This window comes from Anolis carolinensis, chromosome 3 (assembly GCF_035594765.1).
Source record: "Anolis carolinensis isolate JA03-04 chromosome 3, rAnoCar3.1.pri, whole genome shotgun sequence".
Lineage (NCBI taxonomy): Eukaryota > Metazoa > Chordata > Lepidosauria > Squamata > Dactyloidae > Anolis > Anolis carolinensis.
Window position 1 is genome coordinate 254040037 of NC_085843.1, and position 16779 is coordinate 254056815.

Below are 16779 nucleotides of genomic sequence, written 5' to 3' on the forward strand. Positions count from 1 at the left end.
GAGAGTTGTAGGCCAAAACACCCGGTGACCCACAGGCTGAAAACCACTGCTCTATAGTCTCCTGCTCCTGAGTGGTGAGGTATATGTTATGATAGGGCTGCATTTGGTGAAAGACATGAATGAGAATTGCCTTTCACTTTATGTAAAGAGAAGACCAACTTAGAACCCAAGCACTTATGAAGCAATGTTTAAAAATAAATGTTTAATATCCTAAAATGTAGAGCTATCTTTAATTATACTTCAGAAAGGTACAAATACAACAAAATTAATATAATGAATGTGAAAATAGATAATTTATACTCGTAATTTGCTTAACATTGTGATGTATAGGAGGATGAAAAGGCTGCTGCAGAAATTTATGAAGAATTCCTTGCAGCATTTGAAGGAAGTGATGGCAGTAAGGTGAAGACGTTTGTCAGAGGAGGCATTGTTAATGCATCCAAAGGTAAGCTTAGCCACTACATTTTAGAGGATAAATGATTTCTTCTTTAAATGATTCCTAAGTATATCATTTTTGAATCTTCGGTTTTCTTACTGGTGCTCTAGTTCAAAAGATAGGAAGGTGATTTTACTCTGTTTTCCATGTATTCATGAATATATGTTTTAGGTCTATTTTTAATTGACTGTTATGCTCTTTAAGAGATATTCAATGGTGGATTGTGTTGACTCAGAGTATGGTGGAGTCTCCTTCTCTGGACGTTTTTCAGTAGAGGCTGGATGGCCATCTTTCAGGATTGCTTTGATTATGTGTAGCAGGAAGGGAAACTGGATGGCCCTTGTGATCTCTTCCAACTGTATTATTCTGTGATTCTATGCTGCTAGGTTTCAGATTAGACTTTTTCTGCCATTTTGAGAAAAAGAATTGAAGTGTCTACCGGCATAATGAGAGGAAGAAGGGGAAAAGGCCTTTATGATGTTTGTTTATGATCTATGCTTACACTGACCCTGGCTAACATTGCTCACAATGAAAGATTGCAGAGTTATAGTTAAAAATATCTTGATATTAATTAACAGCTGTGCACTGAGTAAAATCCAACCATTAGTGTATTTAAAGGAGTCATTTGGTTCCTTGTTGGTATGTTCTGTTAACCACTGCCCTGTATTTCAGGAGACCATGACACAGATGAAAAACGAGGAAAAATCTACAAACTTTCATCACGCTTTGCTGATCAAAAAAGTCAACCAAAAGAGTCATCATCCTCTAATGAGAGGCCTCCATCCCTTCTAGTGATAGAAACCAAAAAGCCAGTAAGTGTAGTTTTTTTAAAAAAATCTATTGATCTCTTTTTAAAGTGTATTGGTTTCTTTTTCCCTGTAACTATGGAACATATATTTGTCATTTCACTTACCCAACCAAGGGAAAATGGTTTCTCTAGGCATTTTCTAGATTCTCTAGAAGATTCTATGGTATGCTTTCCATGAATGTCATTATCGAGTTGTGTTGGAGGACTTAGCAAATTCCTGGAGAGCATGTAGGTCATCCAGTGGAATTCTATGGCATGTTGGGACAGGAAGGGAGGTAATGTAATGTGTTCATTTGTACACCATTCAGGTAACCATTGTATGGCCAGAACCTTATTGGAACCTCAAAACGTAATTTATGTAAAATTGCAAATCATAACTTGATCTTCCATATGGCTTGTCTTAGTATTTCTCTTTCTTTACACCTATTTTGGTGGACTTTAAGGAATATTTCTGGGAAAAATATTTTGAGTTTGCTTAAAATCATTGTTTGTAAATTATAATCTTCATTAGAGAGCTGACTATTTTTTCACACATTTGAAATAATTAGGGATGGGGTACATGTGGCCCATGGGTGGAAATTGTTGTCCTGTAACCTCCAGCAGTCTTGCCAACATATATTTGTGGTGATGGGTTTGGGAGTTTACACTCCAGCATTTGTAGAGTTATGCATTCTCCATCCCTGGTTGAAAAGTAAAGGAAGTCAGCTTTTTATAGCTAATAGATGAAGCTAGGTTCTGGGATTATCCTAGGATTTCTTTTTTTCTTTTTGGAGGGAAAATAGGGTACACTAAGTTGAATGAAGTTGAGGCACAAGTAACTGATAGAAATGTTGTTTTGTCTCCACCTGAAATTATTCTGTGCTCTATGTCTGTGACATGGAGCTTCTTATGTAATTCCATGACATGAAGCTTCTTGCATAGCTATTTATGACAGAGCTGTCATGTTCTTATCTGTTTACATTTTCATGCCACATTTGTTTTCTATAATAACATTAAGAAAACCGTAGATAATTTGATAAATTAACTTGCTGTCAGAATTGTATTATAAAATTGCCATAGCAACATATTATTCATCTTGTTTATAGCCTTTGAAGAAGGGGGAAAAAGAAAAGAAGAAAAGCAATCTGGAGCTTTTTAAAGAGGAATTAAAACAGTAAGTACTTTACTCCATGTAGGTTGATAGAATGTATAGGAATAAACAAAATAATTTTGGAAAACAAACAGTCTCAATTATATATTATTTGTAGAGTGTTGAAAGTTGATAATTTCAGTGAAATGAAAGATATCATTTGAATCCTGTTGTGTTTAGTGTATTACTTATACATGTACACTCTGGGACACATCATCTGGAGTTTTGAAGTTCAGTGTTAATGATACTTAGCACTCTCTTTGTTTCTGTCTGACTTCAAGAAAGCAGTTTTGGTATTAAACTAGAGTCTGGTTTCACAAACAGTCTGGATGAGGATGAACAAATTGAAGCTTAATAAAGACAGGTTAGATGTGCTACTGGTGAATAAGGATTCAGCCTGTGTTGGGTGGGGTTATATGTATTCCCCTTGTAGTCTTGGGTATGCAGCTTGGAGATATTCTTGGGGCCCTTCCACACAGCCATATAACCCAGAATATCAAGGCAGAAGAGCCCCTGGAGGCACAGTGCGTTAAAGCGCTGAGCTGCTGAACTTGCGGACCAAAAGGTGCCAGGTTCAAATCCTGGGGGCGGAATGAGAGCCCGCTGTTAGCCCCAGCTCCTGCCAACCTAGCAGTTTGAAAACATGCAAATGTGAGTAGATCAATAGGTACCGCTCTGGCGGGAAGGTAACGTCGCTCCATGCAGTCATGCCGGCCACATGACCTTGGAGGTGTCTACGGACAACGCCGGCTCTTCGGCTTAGAAATGGATATGAGCACCAACCCCCAGAGTCAGTCACGACTGGACTTAACGTCAGGGGAAAACATTTACCTTTACCTTTACCGATCAAGGCAAAAAATCCCACAATATTGGATTTGAACTGGGTTATCTGAGTCCACACTGCCATATATTCTAGTTGAAAGATAACGTGGGATTTTTTTCAGCTGTGTGGAAGGGACCTTGGACTCAAACCTGAACTTGGATTCCCAGGTTTTGGTGTTTGCTAGGAGTATATAGGCACAGTTAAAACTAATGTATCAGGTGATCCAGTTCCTAGTGATATTTCACCTGGCCATGACGAGAGATGCTTTAATTACAGCTGGCTCTACATATCCATGGATTCTGTATCCACAAATTCAACTATACTCAGCTTGAATTTTTTTAAAACAAAATTCTTGAAAGCAAACCTTGATTTTGCCATTTGATAGAAAGGATACCATTTTATTACCATGGCATATAATAGAACACCCAAGGATTTTGGTATACACAAGGGATCCTAGAACCAAACCTCAGTTGGTGTCAATACACTCTGTCCGGGACTGCTTTTGGAAACATTTGGAAATTCACCATGTCAAAAATGTGGAAGCCAGAATGTTGATCAAGGCTGGTAACTGGTTATAAGACTATTTCTAGATGCAATTCAAAGTAGTGATCATGGCCTATAAAGCCTTATAATTACTATGGTCCTGGTTATCTGCAAGATAATACCTATCCATAAGAATCTGCCTCAGATTTTGAATTATTCAAGGAATTCTTTTCTTTCTGTTCTGCTATCTTTAGAGGGACAGTGAATGTGAGTGATGGTTACTCTCAGGCTGTGAAATCTTTGTGGGAGAAACCCTGTTTGCTCTCCTGCTGACATGCAAATGCCTTAATTATTCTTATTTAGACAGAATTTTGGCCTTAATTGATGCATAAATACTTTTTGATCAAAGAAAGATGTTGTGCTTGTTTTTGTTTGAAGTGCTTTTGTAAATTTCATGCTGTTTTTAAAACAATAACTTAATTATTACCTAAATGTGTTTTATTTCAACTGTATTTTACTTAATCTATATTCTAACTCCCCATTTGCATCTTGCACTGGGAGAAAGATATACAGTAAAAGAGTACATAAGCATTCTTTGGACTTGGAAGCAGCAGTATTGCTTCCTGTCTCCCAGCAGACAGGATTTGTGTGATCCTGGGATAATGGTTTTCAGAGTTGTTCAGCAGTAAAGCAGAGGAAGGTAAAGAAAGCTGCTTGAAGAGGAAACTATTATATCCCCTGCCATCTTTTTTTGCAATGCATAGCTTCTAGGTGGGTCCTCAAAAGTTCCTAGGAAACCTTACTGATTTTCCAAGATAGCCTTCCCAGCATGCCCTTGCTTTTGATTTCCCATTTGGAAATAAAAACACTATAGAGAGAGGTTGCTTGGGAGTGAATACCTTTGTTTTTAGAAAATATGGTATTTTGTGCTGTTCCACTTTTTTGTATTACCCTTCTATTGCATCCAGCACCCATTCCAGCATAATAGGCTGGCTGATAGGATTTTTGGTCTGTATTTACATCCTATTCTACCCCCTGCCCAACAGTTGTTTTTTCTGCTCAGCTTAGCACAAGTGGTCACCGGATCACTTTCAAAGTGGTGGTGCTTACCTTCAAGGCCTTACATGGTCTAGGGCCGATGTACCTGAGGGACCGCCTCACTCCCTACGAACCCCAGAGATCCCTCCGTTCTGAGGACCAAGACCTATTGGAAGTCCCCAGTTTTAAGACCTTGCATCTAACAACAACTAGACGCAGAGCCTTTTCAGGAGTGGCGCCATCTCTCTGGAACACATTGCCACCTGAAGTTTGTGCCTTGCGGGACTTGTCGGCCTTCCGCAGGGCATGTAAGACACATCTGTTTCGACAGGCTTTTGAGTTCTGTTGTTGATGTTTTAAAAGGTGCTTTTAGGATGTTTTTAAGATGTTTTTTAAAGATGTTTTTAAGATATTTTTAAAATTGTTGATTTTAGCCGGTTCTTGTAAGCCGCTCCGAGCCCTAGGGGAGTGGTGGCACATAAGCTTGAAAAATAAATAAATAAATAAATACAACCACTTTTCTCTCCTACAAACCTGTTTGTTCTGTGACATACTCCCCTTTTATCAGTTTTTCTTGTCTGTTATCCTCAAAAAAGATTTTCCCTTTTTTGCTACCCTGCAGTGTCCCAGCTGTTGCTGATCAAATAGATCACAATGATTTAATCCACTTATCTCCACACTGGGAGATCATGGCTTATCTTGCTTCTCATATTCTCAGGTTCATGAGAAAGCCATGCCATGGTTTCAGAGAGAAATTGCAAAGATTCCTTGTTCCATCCAGTAGATTGCATGAAAGGGTAGTTGTACTGTGCTACTGGAACTGGTAGTTTGTGGATCAGTGCTGATTCCTGTGGCCTGGAGAGCTTCTAGGAAAGACAAACAATTGTAGCCAATGGGCGCAAATACAGTGCTAACCTCCCACATCAGATAGCATAAGATGCGCTGTCCTAGGCTACTTGATGTCTAAGAACTGGTGTAGCAGCATTCATTTCTTGTACCCTTTTGGAGCTGTCCAGAGCTGATGTGTTATGATTGATGTAAGGAGCAACAGATAGAATACATTGAATGTAACACTTTAAATTACTTTAGAAACAGTGAGAGTTCCCCACAGTGGACTTGATTAGTCTCCAGCTACACAACCAAAACATTTTTCTCTGGAAACTAAAAAAGAAACCCAGTAGATTCCATGCACATAAAGTTTGTTGCATGGTTATTTTCTGATGCTGCTGATCTCCAGGGCCGTCACCATTTTACCACCGTATGGCCATAGCTCTTGTTACTTTCAGATTCTCTACTTCATGTTATGATCCTCTGGTTCCTAGCGATCAATTAATGACCTGCTCTTAGCAAACCCAAGGCTTTCCCCAGATCATGCATGCCTTTGCTTGGCTGCCTGGAACTAGAACCATTCTTGAAGATGGCATATATGGAATAATTTGTTGCTTCATGATTGAGATCAAGAAAGCAATTCACAGACAGGTCCAATACATTTCTCAGAAAGTTTTCATATAACAGAGCAGAAAAAAGTAGATTGCAGAAACACAGTACAGGCAGCTTCCCAAGGTACAAACAAGATAGGTTCTGTGATGATTGGATTAAAAAAATGGCTTGTTGTGGAAACAAGGATTAGAGATAAAGCTTCAATTGAGACCTCTTTTCCCCATGATAACTCTTCTAGGAGTGAATGTTCCTTCCGAGGGGTAGATTTCTCTTACTAACTCTTGTCTCAGTCCTCTTCTTAACTAGGAGTTATTTGTAAGTTGGATGTTTGTACCTTGGGGACTGCCTGTATGTGAAAGTGGCTGGACCTGTTTAAAGCAGGACATAATCCTTGTCTCAAGCTTAATATGCTTGTACTGTCAAATTTCCATTATCTCATATGTATTATGCAGATAGGCTTCAGACCATTAAGGTCTTGGTTACACTGCAAGAGATCCCTGTGGTTTGGTATGGTCATAGCTGTTACAACTGCAAAAAGAGTGTCAGAAGGTCACTACCTTGGGAAATACAAAACTCCAGTCTGTTTTGCATTTAGACAGAGTGGCCTTCAGAAGAACAGACCCATCTTTTATTTCAACTGGCTTGCTTTCCCTGCCTTTTTGTCTTGAATATACCACCTTTCCATACCTGATACAAACTAGAATGATAGTAAGCCACACTTCTACATATATTAGCACATTCTACCAGGGCAGCCGTTCTCTAACCACACTACAGAATTCCCCATAGCTGGGTTATGTAAAGCACCAACTATGGCAGTGACAAGCCCTTTCAGAGTAAGCACACTTAAAGCTTCATCCAAGTTGGGACTCAGATAATTTAATTTAGAATTCTATGCAATTTTTGTACACCTCATATTGGATTTGACTCACGTCTAACAGGAAAGCCAAACATGAGTATTTATTGCCAATGCTTTCTTGTTTGGCATGAAAAAGCATTTAATACTAGCGTCTTCAAAACAGATGGCTTTTCAGATTTACATGCCCTCTAGACAATCATTGTACTACATCTATCTAGTCACTGCTCAAGACTTGTTAAACACATGTTTTCTGCTACAATTTGGATCACTTTTGAAGAGATTACATAGTAAAAGAAATTAGGTAACATAATCCCTACCTTCTGAACAATGCTAATGTTTGAAGTGGTTTCCACTCTGGAACTAAATTTCTAACTGGCAAAATGAAAATTGGTGAGATTATTGTATCTAACATTCCATTTTAAGATTGTTTTGTTATTAAAGCATGTTTGTTTAATATTAGTGTGTATGTTGTTGGCTTTTTAAAAGACAAAACATTTTAATTGGAGATATGAGAATTGCAGCCAGTTACCACTTTTATGAAATTTATTCTATAGAATTCAAGAAGAGCGTGATGAAAGGCATAAAACAAAAGGGAGATTAAGTCGCTTTGAGCCTCCTCAATCAGATTCAGATGGCCAGCGCCGTTCCAGTAAGTTGTCATTATTTGTATGTTAATTTTCATTCTGCAAAACATTGGCACTAAATAGACATTCTTTCTCTTTCTTAGTGGATGCACCTTCAAGAAGAAACAGATCTTCGGGTGGTAATATAGTTTCATAACTTTTAATTAACGTTTTGGATAATTTTAAAATGTATTGTTTGGATTACATCTAGTTTTCTCTGTTTTTAGTATTAGATGACTATGCTCCAGGTTCTCATGATGTAGGAGATCCGAGTACAACAAATTTGTATCTTGGAAACATTAATCCCCAGGTAATACTTACAAATGTGAAGACAAAGAAAGCACTGCATGTCTTGCAAGTTAAATGTGTCGGTAGCTACAGTCTACTTTGTATGTTTTATGGCTAGTTCTAATCCATGATACAGAGAGTCCTTCCACACAGCCAGAACAGTGATTCCCAAAAATGGGCGCTACCGCCCCCTGGTAGGTGCGGCAGTGATCCAGGGGGGCGGTGATGGCCACAGGTTCAATTGGGGGCGGGGCTAGGTGAGGGGCCGGGCCTCTTCCCAAGAGCCCGAGACCGGTCTGAGAATCTATACCTCTCCTGAGGCGCTTGTTGGGACGCAGAGGGCGGAGCTAGGGAAGGGGGCGGGGCCTCCTTCCAAGAGCCCAAGACAGGGCTGAGCCTCTATACCTCTCCTGAGAGGCCTTTTAGGACTAAAGGGCGGGGCTAGGGGCGGGGCCTCTTCCCAAGAACCTCCCCTGAGGCGCATGTTAGACCATGAGGGCGGGGTATAGAGGTTCAGCCCCATCAGGCACTTGGGGAGAGGCCCCACTCCCTGTGTCCTGGCAGGCGCCACAGGACAGGGAGAGAAGCTCTGCCCTGCCTCAGAGCTCATAACTCCGCCCATTTGCGGCCCCTCCCACCTCCCCCTTCCCCTCCCCCTCCCAGCCCTGCATATTGGACTAGGGGAGAGGCACAGCCCCGCTCTCTTGAGCAGGAACCACGCCCACTCCTCTAAGCCATGCCCCCCTTTCCAGGGGGTGCTGAGTAATATTTTTTATGGAAAGGGGGTGGTAGACCAAATAAGTTTGGGAACCACTGTTCCAGAATATCAAGGCAGAAAATCCCACAATATCTGCTTTGAACTGTGTTATCTGACTCCACACTGCCATATAACCCAGCTCACAGTAGATAATGTGGAATTTTATTCAGATGTGTGGAAGAGGTCTAAGATATGAATTTCTAAGGTATTCCTTCCTCATGTATAGACTCCTTATCATGTTGGAATGTGTCCTGATGAGGATGATCATGGTGGTAAAAGGTCTAGAAATCAAACTCAAACAGTTAGGAGTTGTTCATATTTAATCTGGAGAAGGGAAGGTTGAGTGGTGATATGATAGTTCTCTTTAAATAATTTAAGTGCTTTGATGAGGAAAATTAAACAAACTTTTTTTTTTGTTTCAAGGGGTTAGACCCAAACAGTGGGATTCAAATTATAAGTGTGGTAAAAGGTTATTTAACCGTGGAATAGATTCTTTTGGAAGATCACAGATTCTTCATTGTTGCAGGTTTTTAAACAAATACTAAATTGGTCACCTGTCAGAGCTATTTTAGTGATGGATATCTGCACTGGCAAGGAAAGGACTGGATGGTTGTTGAAGTCCTGTCCAACTCTGTGATGTGTTGCTTTCCTGTTTTATTCATAGTCCATCGGAAATAGTTGTACAACTGCGAGAAATATCTCATTTTGATTTTTCTGTTTCCTGTAGATGAATGAAGAGATGTTATGTCAGGAATTTGGACGCTTTGGACCTCTAGCAAGTGTCAAAATTATGTGGCCAAGAACTGATGAAGAAAGGGCAAGGGAAAGGAATTGTGGATTTGTTGCCTTCATGAACAGGAGAGATGCTGAACGTGCATTGAAGAACTTAAACGGTAATAGGTCACTCCAGTTAACTTTAGCACTTGTCATCTTGGGAAGAGCATTGAGAAAAGCAATGCCTTTTTTAGCAGAGAAGCTGTTTGTGTTCTTGGGCTGTTTTCCAACTGTGAGGCTAATATGAGAGAACTTTAGGTAATCTCAGGCATGGCCTCATGGAATAAATATATATTGGCTAACTCATTTTTCCCCTCTTGTGTATACAAACTTAATGAAAGGAATTCTGGAAGTCCACCTTGGAATGCATTCAAGGTGACAGAGCAGGGGTGTCAGACTCATTTTCACCGAGGGCCACATCAGCCTTATAGTTGCTTTCAAAGGGCTGTTTGTAATTGTAAGACTGTATACATGCAACTTTGTTACTCTTGTATTTAAACCTTGTGGGCCAAATAAAATGGGTGAGCTGGATTTGGCTCGTGGGTCTTGCATTTGACACATGTGTGATAGAGGGTAGGACTTCACTGAACCAAAATTACAGTTATCCACTAAACCCATTCAGTTATGTGAGATGCTTCAGAAACAGATTGATTTAAATCCTCTGAAACAGTCTCTTCATGCTACAGGATTTAGTTATGTATTTACTTGCCATTTAATAGTTGAGTCAGTGGGTCTACTTTAGTTGAGACTAACAAGCAGCATTTAGACCATTAGATGTCTTTTTAAAAGCTACATCTAGCGATCTAAAAATCTATTTTAATTTTCTGTCAAAATGAAGGAATTACTAAGTACTTATTAATGTTGTATTGGTAGGAATGATTATGGGGCAGCAGTGGGAAATGTGTGGCCTTCCCAGTGTTCTTAAATTGGAGTCCTAGCCAGCATAGCAAATTGTGAGGAGTGTGGAGAGCTGTAGTTTCTTGTGTGGAGGGCCATCACATCCCACCTCAGATTTATAGTTATGTCATGACATGTACCAGTGAGATTTTGAGAGGTACTGGAATGCCTCCTGGATGTCTTTTTATTGCAAGCTTGATAAGCATTAGAAGTCTTGGAAAAAAGGTAATTTCAATAGATGCAAGAATGTTTAAATGATTTTCTGTGTTCTCTTTCAAAAACCTATTGCCATCTTTAGAGACGCTTTAATATTTATAATATTTGGTTTGGTGTTTTTTAAAAAATTGAAATCTGTTCTTCTTTGGCTTCGTAATAGATTATAAATGGTATTATAGATTTTATAAGTGGTAAAAATGGTTGAATATTTCAGCAAAATTTGGAGCACAATTGTCTTCCTACACTTTGAACAATGACAATGATTGTCATTTTTTAAAACAATGCAATCATTGAAGTGTAAGCATTTTAGTTATGCAAAAGCTTGCCAGATTGCAAACCGTACATTCCTTCTTTTTAGATGTTGTTAAATATTGTGGTGTATTGGTCTTTTAGGCCTGGGGTATTTTAATTATTGTAGGAAGAACATGGTATGAGTTTAGCCATTTTTTTTCAATTTTGCATTAAAGTGGGAGAAGCATACACTTAATGGAATCTGGAAGTATGGGATTTGGGGAGAGAATTTGCATTTTGCCAGAAGGCAACATTGTTTCTCTGTGATGTGGATGTATGTGTCAGAAGTAAACTTCCCAAGAGCTAAAGACTTTCTAAAATACATTGCTTTTAACCCAGTGCAATTTTTATTTTGCAGGGAAGATGATCATGTCTTTTGAAATGAAATTAGGCTGGGGAAAAGCTGTCCCTATTCCTCCACATCCTATATACATTCCCCATTCGATGATGGAGCATACTCTCCCACCACCTCCTTCCGGACTGCCATTTAATGCTCAGCCCAGAGAGAGGTTGAAGAACCCCAACGCACCCATGTTGCCACCACCCAAAAACAAAGAGGATTTTGAGAAGGTAAAAAGTTGCTCAGGGCCATACCTCATCCTATAAATGCTAAATCTATGGTAGCCTTTAAAACTGTCTTATAGTATTGCATTATCCAGTTCTTAGATGAACCAAATTCTTCCCTGTCTTACTTTAAGAGCATTTTTTCCTGAGATATTGTCTTGGGAAGGCCACAGAAATGGGCCTTGTTTTTAATTGGACTTCATAATCTGGCCATCATTTTTTCCCCTCCACACTCCCTGGTTTTTTTTCCTTCTATGTCCCCCATTTGTTAGCTGCCAGATTTGCAATAACTAAATTATTTAAATTATATATTTTAAACACAGGCAGATAAACTAACACTAGAATGAGCTCACAAGTAGTTTCTAGATAGAAAGCTCTTTTAGACATTCAGTCCATAGTTGAGGATAGCTGCCAGAATATCAGGTTATTTGAAAGGATATGAGTTAGCATATCAGTAAATGGTAAGTATCTCAAACATAAATGATGTAGGGTTGCAAGACATGGGAAGTAAGGAATAGTGTAACTAAGGCATTCCTGATTGAATCAGAAGCAGGTTGCAGGTTTCCTTCTATATCCCTTTTTGAAGTTCAGATTACTACTACTGGCTGTAACCATGGCTAAGTTCTGTGTTGACATGGATATTAATTGTGGTTAAAGCTACACGGGGTGCCCTCCCCTGTCAGGTTCTGAAGCCAAGATCCCAAATTGGATACAAATCCTGGTTGAGAGGAGAACCCTGCTTCAGTTTCACTACAGTCACTGTTAGTGCATAGGCGGTGCTTACATTTGGTTAAAGCCAGTAGTTCAAACTGGGAAAATCTGTTCTTCAGAAAGGAGGGCGTGGGGAGTAGAAGCATAGCTCTATCACCTAAGCATGATTTAGCTGTCATGAATGTTAGCTTGTGGAGTATTAAAATAGGAAATTGGAGGAAACATTCCTCCCAGTCTCCTTCATATTGCAAGCCCCTCCTTTTATTATGCATGCAGTGGGCTTTTCTGGGCCCAGTGGGGTTTTAGTTTTCGTAAGCAGTTTTTTTGATGCTACACTGGGAGGCTGTTTTCAAAACTCAAGAGATAATTTGAAAACAGCTCCTTAGTGCAGTAGAAAGAAACTGCTTTTCAATTAGTAAAGCCATTTTGTATACATAGGTGTATCTGTCTGCCCTTCTTGATTGGGGGCATTGTTACCAGCATAGTACCTGTGTAGTGCATTGATGTGCATTCTTCCTTTGGACATTTCAAAGGAATGTTTTCGTAATTTGAAATTAGTGAACCTTTTGTGATTCACTGCACACAGCCATTGCTCTTTATGTAATTGCGTAGTGTATGACTTTGCAGCAGAGATTGCCTGCAAAACTTGTGATAGATGTGTAGAATTTTTAATGCATATGTATTTTTTTGCTTGTTACTTGTTAACAATACTCACATATTCTATGTTTATTATCTGATGTGACTTCATATACAGACTCTGTCGCAAGCCATAGTCAAAGTGGTTATCCCAACAGAAAGGTACATGTTTTTCTTTATTATTACTGCTCTAAATATAGCAAATATCCCCTTTGGAATTTTACAGAAATTGTGATGTTGAGGAAGAGTTCAGGTTTGACTGAGCAATGGTTGATTTATACATTTTAGGTCTGAATTGAGAATGTTAGTGTTTCTTCTCTACCTTATAAACTGTGAGTCACTTGACTGTCAAATGTTTTAGGCTAAATGAAAAATTTAAGTGGATTAAACTGCAGCTCTTTTAGTATGTGCATATAAGGGCTAATATAGTTATGTAACATTATGTGTGGTGTTCAACGTGCCTATAGTTTAGTTCTGTAGTGGGATTATACTAATTTAGCTTCACTATTCTAAACAGACTGGGGTGGTGGGGTGGTATCCCACAGTGTATTTAGAACACAAATGGTCAAGACTATTTAATACACAGGTGATCAGGAATTTTGCTTTTGTGTCGGGCTTTAATGGGAAGTGTCAAATGTCAGTCACTGGCAAACTTGAGATTTTTAAGGATATGATAAAAGGTCTTATTTCTTGTTCAATGGTTGTAACATTACTCATTCCCCACCTGCAGATTAGAACTTTTTGATTTCCTGCAGATATAAAAACAGAATAGATAGCCATGTAACCTAGTAGTCTTCCAATACAGGCAAGGCAAGCTAGATTTAGTAAAAGGTAGGGCTAGAACAATATACATACTAGATACACCCTTGCTCAGCCAAGCATAAACTCTTCTCAGACATGGCAACCCAAACAATTGTTTAAAATAAATGAGCACCAAAGAATTCCAAATTCTCTTTGACATTGGCCTTGGTGAGCAACACCAGCTGAACTGTCTGCGGCAGCGGGGGACCAGGAAAACATCATGGGATGGATTGGGAAAGTATACAGTTTTTGACCAGACTTTGGTACGATCGGCTCCAATTAATGTGGTTTTATTATAACTGAAAGACTTTTTTGTTGGCCAGCTTAATGTTTGAGATTTTTAAACTATCATACTTTCATAATACACTGCTTTTTGTCATGAACATTCACAATACTTTTGTAGCAAAGATATAAGCTTTCAAGATAGCAGGTGTCTTTTCCATGCCATATACGTTATTAACATAGAGGAATTTCAACGTCTAGTGTTGAATAGTTGTAGTGATGTGGGAGAGCTTAAGTGGGCAGTAGAACATGTTGGAAAACTAAGGTTTTTGTTGAAACTGAAAACAGTGTTGTTGTTTCATTTTGCAGAAAGCTGTATTCTGGTTTTACTCACTGCAGCATTATAAGCATCTATGAGTAGAAAGTAGCAACATACCAGTAACTGTTATTTGAAAATATCATTGAATTAAAAATGTACAGCCCCCATTTCAATAATATGAAGAAATCGTAAAAAATATTCAGTTACGATGAGATTTCTCGCTTCCATGGAGAAGCGGATTAAAAGTGAGAAGTCAGTTAAGAAGTGGGACTTTTTGATTGAGGTTTCCACATTCTGTATAAGTTCAATGCCAGTGTATAATAATAAGGATAAAAATCAAACAAAATGGTGCTTCATTATAGGCTTAAATCTTTGATGCTTTCAAGTAGTTTCTGACTTATGGTAACTTAAGACAAATCCTTCACAAGGTTTTGTTAACAAGTTTTATTCAGAGGCAGGCTGCCATTATCTTTCTCCAAGGCTGAGATAGTGTGCTGCTCTAGGCTGCTCAGTGGGGTTTCCATAGCCAAATGGGAAGTCAAACCCTGATCTCACAGAGTGTGAGTCCAGCACTTAAATTATGATGCCATGCTGGCTCTCATTAAACACTTGAACATTTCTTTGAATTGCCAATTTGATTTCTTGTAATATATATATTACTTGTCCAGGTTAAGGAATGAAAACACCAAATAGCAAACAACAATATAATAAGAACACAGTAAGACAAAATGCAGCATTTAATCAGTGCTGGACAATAATAAAAGGAGAAAACTAAAATCAACAGATATTAAAGCCATATCATTACAGTAGAGGTAAAATCTTTAAGCTGAATAATCAGGAAAGTAAATAAGAAATGGCTTAATAAACCTATTTAATAAACCTATTTAAAATATTTGGGAAGATGGGACTTGAAGGTTGGGTTGCTGACCTAAAGACTGCCAGGTTCAAATCCCACCCAGGGAGAGCGCGAATGAGCTCCCTCTATCAGCTCCAGCTCCATGTGGGGACATGAGAGAAGCCTCCCACAAGGATGGTAAAAACATCAAAACATCCGGGCGTCCCCTGGGCAACGTCCTTGCAGACGGCCAATTCTCTCACTCCAGAAGCAACTCAAGTCGCTCCTGACACGAAAAAAAAGGTCTTTTTGGCAACTGGGGTGACACTAATGAAAAGGCCTAGCAATTTTCCATATTTGACTTGGCATAATAGCCTGAGATGGTTTTGCGGTATAAGTAACAACATATGGAAAGAGGTGATACTTCACCTGCATTTTGAGGATTGTGAGAGACTTTAAAAGTCAAAGGCAAATAACTGGTTTGCTTTGATATTCTCAAATATAGTTTCTGTACTTTTGTTATTTCTACTTCTAGAAAGCTGCAGTGAATAAAATGATTCATGATTTATTTGGAATGTTTTTAGCAGTACGTCTAGAAAAAAGGACTAAACTAAATATACTAGTTGTAAGCTATTTTTAGTAGTTATAGCTTGCGTCATATATGTAGTAATAATTATATTGATCAGTAGAGTAGGAAGATGTTGTCCTTTCAATGTTTTATCAGATAACAGATATGCTTTGCCTGCAAGTAGTTTATACAAAATGAAATGTTATGCACACAAAAAATTCATAAAAAGATTAAGCTTGAGTATAAAATGTAAAAGAATTATACTGGGATATAATTCTTGCTTAGCCTTTTGAATGCTAAGCAGAGCAGCAGAGGGGGAAATTATCTACTATTATTCTTATTGTCAAGCTCAGTTTTGATATCTAGCTGAGCACCCCAATCCAATGAGGCCCTTTTCATATGCATAAGAGAACACATGCACCATGGGTTTTAAAAACCTTTTGTTTAGCATCTTCCTTGTATAGCATTGCATATTTCTGTTTGAATTCTGGGAAGTATGAACTGCACTTTGCAAAAGAGTATAGATATTGCTGTTCAACAAAAAAAAACAGAGTCATTCTGTATGCATCTTCGTTTTGGACTTCTCTGGATTGGGGTGTGAATGGCTTGCTTATTAAGAAAAGTTAATTAAAGGAAGTTCACAAATGGAAAGTGCTTATTCACTCCTCCTTTCTATCATCACTATGTCTCAGAAAAAAAACCTTTGGGGTTTGGAGAGTCCCTCAAGAACAGCAATGATGGAGTTAGGCATCTTCTAGCCTAAGGGGAATTCGACTAGCCTAATTTTAATGATTTCCTCCTTCCCAATGCCACTTCTGTCTAATCCCACATTGTTCAGGAGGACCCTCCACAAAGACTTTCCCTGTTAGCTTCCTTAAGTTCAACAATGCAAGTCAATATATTGAGAATGTGAGAAACTTTAAAATAAGATCAATTACATTGTAATTACGTTGTAGCATTTGATTCAAAGTTTCTTATTATATAGACTTAGATCTTTTGATGCAATCTGAAATGCTTAATTGTGAATTTTCTCGCTGACTATATTCACTAAAGAAGTATAACTGTGCATAGCAGTTATAGCTTGTGGCTCATAAATTATAATTATATGGAGCGTTGTCACTAATGGCAGCATCCTTTTCTCAATTTTTAATCTTCACCTGGAGAAAGTGTTCTTCCTAATGCTGTACTAATTTAAAATTACAGTGAGCCCACCATATCCAGGAGGATTAGTTCCAGGACCCTTCTCAGATTTAAAAAAAACATG

At 38.6% G+C, this 16779-nt stretch overlaps 1 protein-coding gene across 3 annotated transcripts in view; it reads left to right on the top strand.

The window, feature by feature from the left end:
- The window catches only part of u2surp (U2 snRNP associated SURP domain containing), a 43002-nt gene that overhangs the window by 7671 nt on the left and 18552 nt on the right, over positions 1–16779 (top strand). The window contains exons 4-12 of one of the 3 annotated variants that reach the window (XM_008106201.3): positions 331–445; positions 1109–1248; positions 2330–2397; positions 7568–7662; positions 7741–7776; positions 7864–7946; positions 9409–9574; positions 11218–11429; positions 12889–12932. In XM_008106201.3, coding sequence (XP_008104408.2) covers positions 331–445; positions 1109–1248; positions 2330–2397; positions 7568–7662; positions 7741–7776; positions 7864–7946; positions 9409–9574; positions 11218–11429; positions 12889–12932 — 959 coding nt within the window. Of the gene's footprint in view, positions 1–330; positions 446–1108; positions 1249–2329; positions 2398–7567; positions 7663–7740; positions 7777–7863; positions 7947–9408; positions 9575–11217; positions 11430–12888; positions 12933–16779 lie in introns of those variants that run through there. The other 2 variants (XM_016992072.2, XM_062976640.1) reach the window with 2 other exon arrangements.